This window comes from Peromyscus californicus, unplaced genomic scaffold, assembly GCF_007827085.1.
Source record: "Peromyscus californicus insignis strain IS unplaced genomic scaffold, ASM782708v3 Scaffold_11__1_contigs__length_118956290, whole genome shotgun sequence".
Taxonomy (NCBI): Eukaryota; Metazoa; Chordata; class Mammalia; order Rodentia; family Cricetidae; genus Peromyscus; species Peromyscus californicus.
In genome coordinates, this window is record NW_026294402.1 from 24,545,345 (window position 1) to 24,561,157 (window position 15,813).

Sequence of the window (15,813 nt, forward strand, 5' to 3'; positions counted from 1 at the left end):
CATTGGAGGCACCTGATCAATCCTGTTCTAGAAACCATGCTTCCCTATCATCATGAGGAGATGAAAAGAGTTTCGGAGAATTTATGAAATCACAAAGTCATCTATAAAACAAAATAAAAATCAAACTAATGGAGTAGAGATTCAGGCAACAGCATCCATACTCACATGGATTCTTGGGGATGAATTGAAAAAATGACACACCATTCTATCTCTCCACACAAAAATAAATTGGGTCTTCAAGGGCAACACTGTATTCTTCCTTATGTACTAAGTTCCAAGCCATGGGAACATCCTACTAGAAATATTTGTTGGAGACTAATTATTGCAGAAAGGAATGAATGAGTTCATGTCTGCCTCTTGGGCAAATGAAGTTATGGTGTCATGACTATGTTTAAGAGGCAACCGTTTTGAATTGCAACTGTAAAGAAAGATCTAATATAGAGAACTAAAGGACTGCATAGGATATTTGACAGTCATGATGTTACAAATAATCTTGGACTTCAGACAGATTGCAAGAGGTGATGGCAGTGTCATTCCCCGCCCACCTCTTCATGTGCACATGTGTGCGCACACACACATATGATGCCGGTTGTATAGATATAAGTCCATGTGGGCACAATACTGGGTCTGTTCTTTGTTGTTACTGATGTTTGCAGTTCTGTTTTTCAATGATCACAATGCTATTTGGAGAACTCAATGTGCCTGACTTGCATTCCAGCAGTGTTTGGTTGAAAAGCAACTTAAATCCAGACCGTCAGCTTCTGCTAAGGGAATTAGGGTCTCTGTTCAGTATAATAAATGATCCCAAGACAAATATATTTCTTTTTTTAATCCTGTATGGTAGTATATCCTCTTTCCAATACAGAGTCTGGCTCTATTTAGTTTGTCTGATTGCTTTGAAGAACAAGACAGGTTGACTCTGGAAAAACTATGGTCCTCTATTCATTAACGTGTCAATAATACTCAGCCCAGGCATATTGACAGCGGATTAGCTTGGGCTGAGTCTGTGTACAAGACCAATGCCTTCTTTAACCCAGCTTGTTTCCAGATCAATACACCCATCAGCATTCGAAAATTAGCCCAAGATGAGATTCCAATACTGGAGATGGTGTGTCATGGGAAGAGGGCACCTAGCCAAGTCACAGATGTAAACACCTGGCTATGGATTAAACATTTTCCATTAGCTTGGACGTGAGTGAGGATGGATGTAGACTGTATCCCCTCCCTTCCTCCCATTGCCCCACCTCCCAAGCATTCAGTTTCTTTCTTGGAGCTCATATAAGATCTTTGTACTATAATTCCAGATATTTACTCCAGTAAGCATTCATTAAATGCCCAATGTATATAAACCAGTCTTCTCTTTAGGGCAGGCATGTTCAGGTGTGTGCAAGGAGACGTAGAGGAAAAAAACATTGACGAAAACCTGGCTTCTTATTTTCTAAGAAGTGTTAGAATTGTCCCTTTCATCCCCTTTCTTATTCCATGATGGTACCACTTCCTGCAGCAAGCCTCTGGTCAAAGCTCCTAGCCTTTCTTGGTCAATGAAAGACATTCTGTCCAATGAAGGACTTTAGAGGTACTGCCTAGTAAAGATCACGGATGCCTTCCCTGGAGCGTTCACCAACCTTCCCCACAGAATGGCGACTCTTATCTTTTATTTTGTCTACCTATCTACTAGGAAAATCTATTGTATTCCGAGAATGGACACATGCTCGAACAAAACCCTCACATAGCAGTACCTAGGCTGCTATTTATAATGCGCTCAAACACCAGCTATGCAATTCTATTTTAAAACGCTGTTTGCACAAAGTTGTTTGAAAAAAAAATACTCATTTATATAACCAATAAAAGAAAGAAAACATAATTTCCTTTGGTTAAAAAAAACACTAACTGAAAGTTATAAAACCCTGACGTGACCATATTCTGCCACAGCCTGATAGCTTCCGGTGTACCGCTGCCATCACCACTGACTAAGCTGTATCCAAGTGTCCCCGTATCCTAACCTGCTCTCCTCTCACGGCTGCTCACGCTACCCTGCTTCTCCCAGTTCTGATTCATGACCCCGGTCTGCTTTCTTCATCTTTCACTGAGACTACCCTTCACTCTTCCAATTTGTCCTTCTCAGTCCCTCTTCATTTTTTCTCTCTCAGCAGTCACCCCGGGTCTTCACCCTACTCTCATGCATACCGCCAGGAAAGCAGGCTTCAGGGCCCTGCCTGACACTTGCCATCTCACTGGTAAAGAGAGCCAGGGACCAAGATGGGGGCTGTGGAGAGGGAACTCCAACCTAGAATTTCACTTCCCAGGATCTTCAGTTCTGAGAGAACAAACAAGTATGTAACCTACTGTAAAACATGACTAAATGTTTAAAAATATCAATAGTGCTTAAAAAAAATCAAAGGGAACATTCAATAGCCCAGTGACTAACAGGTAAATACTCCTCCATGGGCCAAGCTTCCTAGTAAGTGCTTTAGTTCATCTGTGTGTAAAATGTAAGTCCAACCCCACTCCTGACATTCACCCCGTTTCACATAAGAGGCCCCTGAGGGGCAGCAATACTTGTTTTAGGCCTTTCCATCAAAAAGCAGACAATGTGACTCAAAACTGTTGTTCAATAACTAGGAATCCATCTATTTGTTAAGTGTAGTTTGCTGCCCAAGGACCAGTCTGATTTTGAGTAATGTGAATGATAGCTCCATGATGTGAGAAACAGAGGGAGTAGAACCTACAGAAATACCACAAGGCCCACCCAAACACCAGCAACCGCCCCCCCCCCAAGCAAACTGTGTGCCTAGCAAAGTACAAACAAGAAGAAAACAGAACAGCCAAGCAGGGACCCTGAATCCAGTCTTACAGCAGAGACATGGGGGAGATGATCCTGGGTTGGATGAGGAAAGAAGAAAGTACAGTACGTATGTGTGTGTGTGTGTGTGTGTGTGTGTGTGTGTGTGTGTGTGTGTGTGTGAGTGGGGTGGTTGAGATAAGTTCCTGGGGTGAGGTAAGATCACTGCTGCCTGGCTCTGCTGTCACTGAAGGCTGCTCTAGGGCATGGCACATATACTGCAACAGAAGAACATTACAATTCTGGTCTTAAAATAAAGCAAACTTGTAGTTGGATGCAACATTTTAAAAATGCTAAAAGGAGGGAAAGCCAAGGAAAGCAATAATTAGAAGATAATTTTGTACAAAAATATATTATTGGAATACAAGAAAAACTAGTTCAACCCAACAAGCAAATTATTGGAATGTTCATTGTCTAGCTGCAAGATGACAACCAAAAAGGTGTGCTTGCTGGGGAGAAGAGCAAGGATCATCTTGGTTTAGGATCATGGAAAAAACAGTAAACATTGACATTCCCAGCCATTCATTTAGGCCTCCCAGCCAAGCCCCACTCACCTTGTACAATGAGGTGGACCCTGGAGGTCTTAGGGTGGTTGTCTGTCTGTACCGAACAGGTATAAGGGCCCTCGTCATACACATCCACATTCTGGATCTCAATGCTGTACTGGGTCTGGGTGTTACTCAGGAGGACCACACGAGGATCTAGGCACCACTTGTCATTTCCAGCATAGAGGATGGTACTGCGGTTTAGCCAAGCCACCCGGGTGACTCGGTTGTCAATTGTACACCTGCAAGACAAAGCCAGACAGATAAGTGAAAGGAGCAGAGAGAAAACAGAGGCTGTTAGAGCCAGGCTAGCATGCCTCCTCATGCCTTATTTCCCCCCTTCATATCTAGTGGACAAACATGCATTTCCTATGTTTGTTTTGCTATGGGTAGAACATTCCAGAACTCACCAGTAGGGCACTTGTAGGATTGTGGCTTTAGAATATCCAGTTATCCTAACTTTCTAGATTGTGAGGAGTTTAGTTCCTCTAAAGCCACAGGGAGAAATGACCATTTCAAATAACCTCTAAGAGCAAACCCAAGGCATCTTAAATACTCAGAATATGTAAAATGTTAGAATTCTACTGGCCCTCCTAGCTCAGCTCTAGGATCCCCATGCTATGGACAGTGATAATCCTCATTGTCACTGTCTGGGTATTTGGGATGTGCTAAGCTGTTCAATACTTGCAACAGCCCTGTGGGGTGTATTTTATTGGAAAAAGAATTCAGGCACAAGGATGCTAAATGCTTTTCCAATTCACAGTTAATATGTGCTGGCTCAGAAACCGAGCTTTAACTACAAACCATCCTTCGACTCATCTCAATATAGCAAATTCTAACAGAAGGCTTCTGAAGTCAAAACTAAATACGGACCACCACTATTGCTATTTATCTTCATTATACCCAGGGCAGAAATGTTCAATTATTGCTAGACTAAAGACATTTTCTAAAATCTCAAAACTGTTTTGCACATATAAAAATAGATTCCCTTTCTTTTTATTTTTGCATCTGGAGTCCTCAAGTTGTGGAAGCTTCCTTTTCTTTTCTGTACTTTGAAACCTCCCAGTAACTCTTGCCAAGTCTTCATCATATCTCTCTGTCTGTATTCATTTCCCTCTCTAGTTACACCAAGTATGTCCGATGGCCTAAGGCTAAATTCACAAACACAGTGTCCTGCTCCTTACATTACAATGCTTGGAATAGCTGTGTTGCATGGTCTGTATAATGATGCCTCAAATGTCTGCACTCTTTTCGTGTATAAAGTACTTTCACATTCACACTGTCTCATTAGTTTCCTGCAACAAATCTTGGAGGAAGATGCTCAAATCCGTTTCCTGTTCCGCAGACCAGGGCTTCAGTGTTCCAACTTGCCTGGATCTTACGCAGTGAAAGAGAAAGTGCTGAAGACATTCCCCCCTTGAATGTCTCATTCCCAGCACTGGGTGTGCTTCACAGTGTGCAAAGGTGACCTTTTCGGTGGGAAGGTATCATGGTTTACTTTGATTGCCAACTTCACTGGCTTCCGAAATTCTTGGAAACTAATAAAGCATATACACAGAGTTATCTTTGAGAGGATTGGGGGAAGAGAGAAAGATCTGCTAAGAATTTGGGGTTCACCATCTCAAGGGATGCCGCAGAGACATCCTCTTTCTCTGATTCTTGCTGCTATGACATGAACTGCTCTGCTCCGGCCTCCCACCTCACCAAATATGATGGACTTGCACCTGTGAAACCATGAACTACAATAAACCTTGCCTTCTACAAGCTGTTTCACTCAGGTATTTTTCCACTGCGTCAGAAAGCCAACCCGAAATGTCTTCGTGTCTGTTGAATCCTCAAAGTGGTCTGTTACCATTAAAAGGGAAAAGAAAAAGGGGAAAGAAAAAAAAAGAGCCAAGCGCTGCCAGTGAGCCCCTACACTTCCTGCTTCCTGACAACCACGGGAGGTCACTCAGGCACAGGTGGACATTTTGCTGAGAGTGAGTGCCTGTGGGGAAATCTGCCCAATCAGAAGTACTTTTGCTCGAGGGTTCAGCAGGTTTGCAGCACTTAGGGGATTTTCTGGCAATGCTGGAGAAATGGAGGGGTGATGTTGACATATGGCATGAAAGTGATAGAAGACCCAACTAGGGAGATGCCAGGGTACTAGCTCAAAGCATGGGCATGTGCCACTTATATCAGAATCTCATGTGTAGCATGAATCTTAAAAGGTTTTATTAATAAAATCAAACCCAGGCCAGTTATTGGGGTGAATGCTGGAAGATCAGAGAAGCAGAACAAGCCACAGCTACCTCACCTCGCCAGTTCCTCAGCTGGTCCTGTTTCCTCAGACTGGAAGCCTCTGAGTCCTCATATCCAAATGAATCTCAGCTGAACTGTGCTGCTAGAAACCTGAAAGCTTAACCAGCCAAAATGCTTCTAGTTTCTGGTCCTCACACCTTATATATCTTTCTGCTTTCTGCCTCACTCCCTGGGATTAAAGGCTCACTTTCTGGGATTAAAGGCATGTGTCACATGCCTGGCTGTTTCCAATGTGGCCTTGAACTCACAGAGATCCAGAGGGATTTCTGCCTCTGGAATGCTAGGATTAAAGGTGTGAGTGCCGCCATATTCTAGCCTAAGTATCTAGTGACTTTTCTTTTCTCTGACCCCAGATAAGTTTATTAGGGTACACAATATTTTGGGGAACACAATACCACCACACACATGAAAGGTTGGTAAGCTCCACCATTCCTTATATTACTGATTCAGTCTTTGAGAACCCAGAAACATCAAGTTATAACAAGAACTCAGCTGAATCAAATATAGACTGGAGTTGGAAAGTTACTGATATAGAACAGTGCATCCAGGACCACCTATATAATTTATGGAGCCTGAGGCCAAATGAAAACACCAAGACCTCTGTCAATGAGAAGGTCCAGATGTCGAGAGTGGAGTGCCAAACCAAATGTGGGTTTGCAAATCAATAGTCATGAAGCCAGCTCTACTGCTCCTCAAACTTGTAAACTTCGAGGGGAGGCTGCTGAAAAATAGGTTCTGATCTGGTACACCAGAGGTAGGGTCTGAGACTGCTCTCTCTCTCTCTCTCTCTCTCTCTCTCTCTCTCTCTCTCTCTCATTTCTATACATATCCGAGGCTACCAATCTTAAACTTGGTCCTTCTGCTTCAGCCTCCAGAGTACTAGGATTACAGGCCTGTTTCATCACGCCTGATTTAAGGTTCTGTTTCACCTAGGCATTCACCTAGAACCCTGGGCCATTCTTTGGGGTGATTTTATTTGGAGGTGAATTGTATACACATTAGTGTTTGGGAAGCCGTGAGACTACACCTCACTGCTAACATGTGGCAGGCAAGCAAGCAGCTTCTACACCACAAACAGCATCACCATCACCTGGGAGCTTGTTAGAAGTACAAAATCCAAAGCCCAACATCAGAGGCAGTGAATCAGAAACTGCATTTTAATAAGCTCTCCAGGTAACTTGATTTTGCACAGTGATGCTTAGACTGGTCTAGACAATATTCCAAGCCTCCTTTTTGGCTTTAAGGACAACTTCCAGAACACACTGAGAGTGTCCAAGACAGAGTTCCGAGAGATCCTTGACAAAGGAAAGTCCTGATAGTGCTCCCTTCCTTTCAAATCTCACAGAACAATGGTCTTCATCTTGGGCTGCATTGACTGAAACCTGGCTCTGAAATCACTACTGCTTTGAAACTCCTGAAGTACAACTCATTCCACTGCTCGTTTTACTAGAAGCAACTTTAAGGGAAGACCCTGTTCTCAACATTTCTTGGGTTCAAGCAGATTACCAGAAACCTACACTCATGGCCAATGCTTGCTGAACACATACCTCTACTTGCTAAGTATCATGCAAGCCTATTCCATAAACTATTAGCATCTCAAAAAGTTTGCTACATTGATTTGTTGTTGCTAACCGACAGATCAAGTTAGCCGAGCCTAAGAAACATCTATATAAGAAAATCACAGTGATATTAACATTTGTTTTACTTTTCGCCTTTGATGTTCTTTAATGTCCTTACAAGACCTCAAACACATTTAAGCCCCAGGTTTTCAGACTCAGTTTTCATCAGAATAACTGGCTGATAGCACACAGCAGGGATAGCTGGGTGGTTCTGGGTTGGGAACTGAGATACTGCCGTTTGTTGTAACCCCAAGGGTGCCCATAGTGGAGGGTGATGGCCTGGACACCACACTGTGAGGACCACTAATTCAGAGATCTGGTTTCTGCTGAAATGAGAACAACAGAGTGGATGGGGTTAGGAAATGACTCTTGTCAGAAACAATTTTCCATTACTTTGCTGGAGAAAACTTTCTTGTAACCAACGTGTTCTGGGAAGCCAGAAGCAGATTCTTAGTGACTTTTTCTCCCAGCAGCTGAAATTAAAGCAGATAGCAGTTAAATGCCCATGGTGCAGGAAATGCTGACCAGCAGACCCTGAGCCATGGGCATAGTTGTTGACACCCACTGCTCAGGCTTCTCACAGCCTTCAGGGATACCACAGGGACTCAATCTTCAGAGGTAGTACCAGAGGGATGTCCTGGGTTACCATAGAGGTCTAATTATTGAATACTGACTGAAGGAGAAGCCTTCTCATCACACTACATCACTTTACAGGGCCCAGGGTGGTTCCTCAGCAAACAAGCTAACACTCCAAATGCAGCCAATTTCCAGCACAGTTATGGATTCCCTATGATACACTACACTGAAAAGTTGGCATAGTTTCAGCTGCGGTTTTGGGCACATCCAAGGTCATGTTGAGATGTCCAAACTGTCACTGCTGTGTATCAGTCTTGCTGAGTCTCCATGGAATTAACACAGGCGTCTGCAGAGATGGATCACAAAGGTAACTCGGCCGCCAACTCCTGTCACCTGCTCATACCTGCCCCCATCTATCTGTCTCATTTATCCAGTCTCTATAACAATGCAGAGGAGACATTTCTTCCAGGAAAAAAAAAAAGTGAAATAGATAATTGCTCCTCAGCCAGAGTGAGCGCTCAGTTGGTGGGGAGAGGCAGACGTTAGGGTGGGAAATTTGGCCAACAGTCCCCTCTTTACAGAAATGCCATGCCTCCAAAGAGTTCTACGTAGTTATTCCTGAAGCACACCACTATTTCACCTTCCTTAGGAAGACATTAAAGATATGATTAAATGAGAGTGAATAAGGTTTTAAACTTATCCTTCTCTGACAAACCAAGCCAAAGAAGCTGGAGCTGGACTCTCATCAGAGAGCAGGAAACAGTCAGAGGCCAGTAGGACAGAGGAAGGAGAGAGGCAGTAGATGGAAAGGGTGGGGTGGGTGTTCAGCACACCAGGAATGTGTCATGATGAGAACAAGAGCTAGAAACTGCTCCCATAGGGCAAGTCTCCAAGGCAACAGCTCAGAGGATGCCCTTGCTGGAGGCAGTAGTGCCAGGAGAGGGTTCCAGATCATCTGCCTAAAGGACTATATCTGACTACACAGTGGAAATAGAAAGGAGGCACCTGGACACTTGGTGGGAACATCTGGACTGACCAGGTCATGTCCCTTCCCATACCTTACCTCAGTTCCAATTTCTTGCCATTTTCCTTGCAAGAAGCCCTCAGATAGCCGGATAGTACCCACTCTCCTGGATCAACCCACTCTCTATATAAGAGCTCTGTAGTCTCTCTCTCTCTCTCTCTCTCTCTCTCTCTCTCTCTCTCTCTCTCTTTCTCTCTCCTCTTCCTCCTCCTCCTCCTCCTCCTCCTCCTCCTCCTCCTCCTCCTTTTCAAGCTCCAACCTATGAATAAACTTCTCTCTACAATTCACCTTCTGTCCATGAATTTCAGTCTTTGAATTTGTAAGAGTCTGAAAGCCACTGGCTAGAGGTGGCTTCGGTGGCCAAGATCAGAGAAAGGCTGTACAGTTCTCACAGACACACTCACATTCCTGTGTCATCATATCTCCCAGTTCCTAGAGATACACCAGCCTCCCACTTCAATATCCTCCCTCCTGTTATGATTTGGGTATGAAACAGACCCCAAGAGACTTGTGTGTTACAGCCTTGGGTCCCAGCTGGTAGATCCAGCCCCAAAGATGTTTGGAACATGGGGGCTCTGTCCCTTGTGGTTTCCTGGCTACCATGAGGTGTGTAACTCGGTTTTCTGTACCCTCCAACTGTGATGGTCTACCTCATCTCAGTCTAGAAACAATCCATCCGCTGTCCATGGACTAAAACTGTGAGCCAAAGTAAGTCCTTCCTTCCCTGAGTTATTTTCAGGGGTATTTGTCACAAGGACACATTTAACACACTGCCCAAAGTGACTCTCATACCAAGATAGAACAATCCCCTTTGTGTGTTTCATACCCAAGGCCTTTAGATGGAGCTCTACAACTCGCTCTTCCGCTCATCTCTAACGTGCCCTGACAGCCAGCCTGAGGGCTTGACCACCAGCTCCAAATACATCCCAGCCTTTGGTATTTGGTATTTGGGTGTATGGCTTTCCACCATCACTACATCAGCAATCCCTTCTGCATGAGACCCTCATTGACATCCCATATCCTGGCCTTGCCAATATCCTGGAAGAATCCTGACAGAGGAAGAAGGGCCAGAGAGACATCCAGTTGCCTTTTCTTTTTATTACTAAGCTAGTGTCCTCTTTATGTGCATATGTGACTGTCTGTGTTATGGACATTCTTCCTGTGGAGAGTACACAGAGTCATCTAAGGGTCTATTCTTTGAGACTGCCCTGCACATATGCACTGCCAGAGCATCATCTATGGTGATGGAAAGCCTCACGTGCAGTTGGCCAGAAAAGGATACAGCCGTAGGAGAACCAACTCAACCACGAACCTCTAGCACACGGGATGAGGTAGAGAATGCTTCCAAATTTGAAATTATCTGCAGCTGCATTTACTGCCCCCAAGAAGATTTAAAGTCCCCTGATGTCTTCAACGAGCAGTAATTGTGTTTTGGTAGAGAGGAGAAGTACAAAGTGGTGAAGCAAGCCCAGAACACACGTCTCAGAAACAAAACTGCCTAAGTATGAACTTGGGTGGCCTCACACTGCTTTTGGAATCAGGATGAGAAAAGAGAAAGATAAGAACTTGAAAACTGAAAGAAAAGTAGGTTAAAGGGGTCTGTTTGGAGCCTCCTAAAGACAGGCAGAGTTTTGGGGGAAAAAAAGAGAAGGATTATTGAAGAAAGGAGAGAAAAGCCATGCCTGGCCTCTTGTGATAGCACTCGCCTGAGGATCTGACGGCAATAATGGATCCAGACGGTGTGCAATCTGCCAGCTCCTCCTATCAAATGGCCCTTTAACTGCTATTGAAAGGCGGCACGCTTGAGACCACAGCAAAAAAAAGGTGCCTCTGTCCTTCACAGCACCTGGTCACAACTGTCCCTTATCACACAGAAATGCTTCAGCCACCTCCAAGTTTGGCTCCCCATGCTTTCGGCACATGCTCTACCCACCTCAGCCATTACAACAAGTATCGCAACTTGGGTGGCTCAAGACACCTTCACTCAGACCCAGGGCATTGGAGCCCTTGTGTGAGCCTTCCATACCTGCTTCTCTGAGGAAGTGTTTTCCAGGGAAAATCAGGCAACAAAAGTGCCATGATGTCTCATTGCTGATCCAATGGAAATTCAGAGGCCAGAGGACACCTCAGATCTCTAGAGTAAGAGACATCCCCAGTAGTGACGTGACATGGCTTTTTTTTTTTTGAACCTCCTAGTTAACTTTTAGAATCTACATTCATGTTCTTATTTACAAATTTCAGTTGGATCTTACAGACAAAATCTCCAGTTCTCCTCAGTTCAAAGTGGCCTTCCTTCTCCCAAGCGGCACTGGTTTGACTTTAAATAACAAAAGCAGCATACAGTGACATCCTCCCTCACTGTGAAGATAATGACTAGGCTGGCCACGCCTCAGCAGAAGCAGAGGCCAAGCTTGTGATGGAGAAGAAGAGGCAGTGGAGGAGGACAACCAAACCAAAGCAGCTGGACACAGAGCATGCTGCGCCTGTGGCTCCATGCTGCCAGGACACAGCTGTGGTCGGGGGAGGGATGGGAAGAGGAAGAGCACATGGCTGAAGTCTGGCCGCTGGAGTGAAAGTGTCTCCTTTCTGCCTCCAAGTTCTCAGAGTTACTTCACATATTGAGTTTAAGTCATCTGTGGTGAAAATAACTTTTCTCCTCCACGGAGTCAAGAAGATGAAGAGATCCATGCATAGAAAAGTGACTCTCTGAATACCAGAGAGACCCTAGCACAACTCCTCTACGTTCTATTACATGGACACCTTCCTCACCCAAGCTCTATATGTTTCTTATATCCTTAATATAATTGTAAATTCTTGAAAGGCAACACCTAGGCCTTATTTCCTTATGTGTAGAGTCCAAGGTACACACCAAGCATCTGCCTACTGGTTATTTGAATGACGCCCCCCATTGTTTACAAATTTCAAGAGGAAAAGGATGTGAGGACTAGGGCCACTAAAGGTCTGAGTGAATATAAGAAGTATTTATAAGAATAAATACATGACACGCAGTAGTGGCACACACCTTTAATCCCAGCACTTGAGAGGCAGAGCCAGGTGGATGTCTGTGAGTTTGAGGCCAGCCTGGTCTATAGAGCAAGATCCAGAACAGGCACCAAAACTACACAGAGAAGCTCTGTCTCGAAAAACAAAACAAAAGAATAAATGGATATGATAAGATAAAAAGGGAGATTATGGAATCTACTTTTAAAAAGGAACTAACTGTTTTAAATAAGATAATGAAAATTTTTGGTCTGAGTTTGTCAGATGTTACTGGACTGGACATTGTTAATATATATAAAATAGAGTTTTTATTTGAATCTGTCAAATGTTATTGGACTAGACATCGTTAATGTAATTCTTGACTTTGTATATTGTATATATTATTGGATATAATTTTTCTTGTGTTAGTAATGAGCTTTTTTTAAAAAAAATTTTAGACAAAAAGAGGGGAAATGTGGTGGTATTATGTTCCCCAAAATATTGTGCACTCTAATAAACTTATCTGGGGTCAGAGACAGAACAGCCACAATATTAAACATAGAGGATAGGCAGTGGTAGCACACGCCTTTAATCCTAGCATTCCAGAGGCAGAAATCCATGAGTTCAAGGATACAGCCAAGCATGGTGACTCACGCCTTTAATCCCAGAAAGCAAGCCTTTAATCCCAGGGAGTGATGATAGAAAGCAGAAAAGTATATAAGGCGTGAGGACCAGAAACTAGAGGCATTTGGCCTGGTTAAGCATTCAAGCTTTTGAGCAGCAATTCAGCTGAGATCCATTCTGGATGAGGATTCAGAAGCCTCTAGTCTGAGGAAACAAGACCAGCTGAGGATCGGATGAGGTGAGGTAGCTGTGGCTTGTTCTAGTTCTCTGATCTTCCAGAGATCAATCCAATAACTGGCCTCAGGTTTGATGTTATTAATAAGAACTTTAAGATTCATGCTACAAATAAATACACTGTGTGTCTCTAAGAACCCATATCTGCAAACACGATTGTACATGCCACCATCCATACCTCCTCATAAGCTCAAAGGAGGCAGTCTCCTGCTCCTCACTAATGCCTTGGGGACAAAGCAGGAAGACTTTTCTTTATGGATTTCCAGCAAGGCTGTCCACAAGCACATCTACCCACCCATCCTTTCTATCTAAATTAAATAAATCAGCACTGCCACAAAAAACTCAGTGGATTTAGGTGGGCCATTACTTTTCTAAAATGAATAGCACAGCATTTTGATTCGTACTGGTAAAGAAAACTCAATATCAATACCAATCCCAAAGGAAGCACGGGATAACTCCACAGGTCACATGATATTTTAAGTTACAACTCCCATAAGCCATTCTTTATTCATCCATGGTCTATCTAAGTATAAAGAAGGACTCCATAGTTGGTATTAAATAATGTGGGCAATGTGAGGGTGTCTCCACCATGGCAAAGTGTAAGGGTCTTGGCAGGAATGAAGACAACACAGACATCTTGGGCGTCTCTCCTTGGCTATCAGACTACTGAAACAACGGGTCCCATTGGAACTGGAATTTCCCCAGGGGTCTCATGTTGGGAGAAGGAAAATGCTGGGCTCCTGGTGCAAACCACACAGGAAGCTCATTTTCTAGAATGAGACTTCATACACTTCTGACAGTATGTCAGAACTCATTGCAAGGAAAGACTGGCGACTAGACAACAGTGAGAGGCAGGATTACATCTTGACCATGACTTTATCTGTGCATACTTTAATTTTTTAATTTTTTTATTTTATGTACATGGATATTCTGCCTGAATGTATGTCTATGAATCACATCTGTTGCTGGTGCCTATGGAGGTCAGAAAAGGGCTTTGGATCTCTTAGAACTAGAGTTGTAAGTCACCATGTGGAAACTAAGAATCAATCTACCCTGGGTTTACCAGAAGAGCAGTTAGTGCTCTTAACCATTGGACCATCTCTCTGGGTCCTGCTTATTCATACCTCTTACCCTGTATTTAAACATAAACTTCCTGTCTGAATCTCACAGATGGACTGGGGAGGAGAGCATAGGCTCTTGTTCCTCTTCCCCATGTGGCCACATTGACTAAGTCATCATTGCCTCATTTTTCACTGTCACTATCTTTTGAATCAGGCTCTTGAAGGATGGGCTCTTAGGACTGCCAAGGTCCACAACCTCCTTTATTCCCTGGGTATCAAAGAAAACAACATAAAAATTTTCCTTTCTATTCATTTCTTTATTGTATTCAAAATAGGCCAAACATGGAGAACAGCCATTCCTAAGGGGCAGAGTCTAAATGCACTCATGTTCATCACATTCATGGAAATTTGCCTCGAACTCAACCTGTCATTTGACTTTGGCTCAACTGGGTGAGACCTGGGAAGCTCCACTCCACCCTCTCTGATGGTTTATTTAGACAGTACTTGTATAGAGAAGATACATCTCTGAGGGTGTTTCCAGAAGAAAACAAGAGGAGGATCAGTGGACTAAGGAGGTCAGATCCTTGCTCATCAATTTGAAATAGTATCATCCAACCCACTGAGGACCTTAATAGAATAAAAAATAAAAGAAAGGCAAGACTTTCTCTCTGTTTGAGCTAAAATATTCATCTCCTCATGCTCTGGAAAACTTTCTCTTCAGGTTATCAGGTGTTTGGCTTGTATTGAAACTTACAGTAGAGTTGTAAAATAATGCCTATAATCTCTAAACAAGTAACACATAGGCAGATGATAGACAGACAGATGAATCCCATTGGCTCTGTTTCTCTGAAGAACACTGACTGCCAGATACACCCAATCCACATGTTTCAGCCATGGAATGTATTGTGTGCAATGATCTACCTCTTCCCTGGTTGTCTGAACACTGTACACAGTAGACTTTGGTGACTTGAGGTTTTATGAAGAATGCCCCTTCCATATTGACTTTTATGAAAATTCTTATCCCTTGGCCTTCCTAGGCCAAGTTTAGAGATTATTTCTTATTCCAATACTTTTTATTTTCACAGCTTTTTTTGTCCTCTGAGTACTCTTCAAACATACTTCATTGTGTTGTGTATTACAGGCAATATGTTCATGGTTCATCCTTTTGTGTTATGTGCAGCTCTGGGAAGACAGAAAACACATACAGATTGAACATCTCTAATCTGAAAATATGAAATCTGAAATGCCCTAGAATCTGAAACTTTGTGGGTGCCAACTTGATGCCACAGTGGAAAATTCCATACTATAAAATGTTCTTTCATGAAAAAAAAAATTGGATTGTATAAAGTCACTTTCAGGGTACAGGGCATTTGCGAAACATTAATGAAGTTTGAATTTAGATTTGGGTGCCATCCTAAGACATCTAGTTGTGTATATTGCTAATATTCCAAAATCGAAACAAATCTGAAATACGTCTGGTCCTAAGCATTCTAGTTTAAGGATGCTCAACTTGTAATATTTGTTGTCTAGTCTACTCCTTGACACTCCCCCACCCCCAAATGACTTCTGGTAATAATATCAGAGCAACTTAGATCTTGGTGAGTGTTCAGATGGCTGTGAGGATGGAGGCTTGTTAAATAGTGTTTTAGGCAGGGATAGATATGAACAAGCACAAGGGTGTGAGAATAAGTCCTCTAGGATCTGAGAGTAAAGTACATAGAACAGAAAGCTTTGACAGGAGAGATGGAATGAAGTCAGTGAGTCCGCACACAGTGGTCTCTGTGTGCCCCGGACGCCACAGTGCACTGACTGGTGTTATCACATCAAGGGGTGCCTCTGCCCTCCAGCATCCAGCTGTTTTGTTAAGCCAATATGAAGCCATGGACAAAGATAGCAGAGGAAAGGAAAGAGAGCAGGTGCCAGAGGCTACGCTCCTCTTTCAAAACCCACAGCCCATGCCAGAGGCTCTTTCTACCAAGGCTCACTTCCTGGAGGGAACTAGGATCTT

The 15,813-nt window shown here is 43.4% G+C and overlaps 1 protein-coding gene across 6 annotated transcripts in view; it reads right to left on the reverse strand.

Moving 5' to 3' along the window:
- Positions 1 to 15,813, reverse strand: part of Ntm (neurotrimin) — a 990,539-nt gene that overhangs the window by 183,906 nt on the left and 790,820 nt on the right. For all 6 annotated transcript variants that reach the window (XM_052755585.1, XM_052755587.1, XM_052755590.1 and 3 more), the window contains one exon: positions 3,397 to 3,629. In XM_052755585.1, coding sequence (XP_052611545.1) covers positions 3,397 to 3,629 — 233 coding nt within the window. The remainder of the gene's footprint in view (positions 1 to 3,396; positions 3,630 to 15,813) is intronic.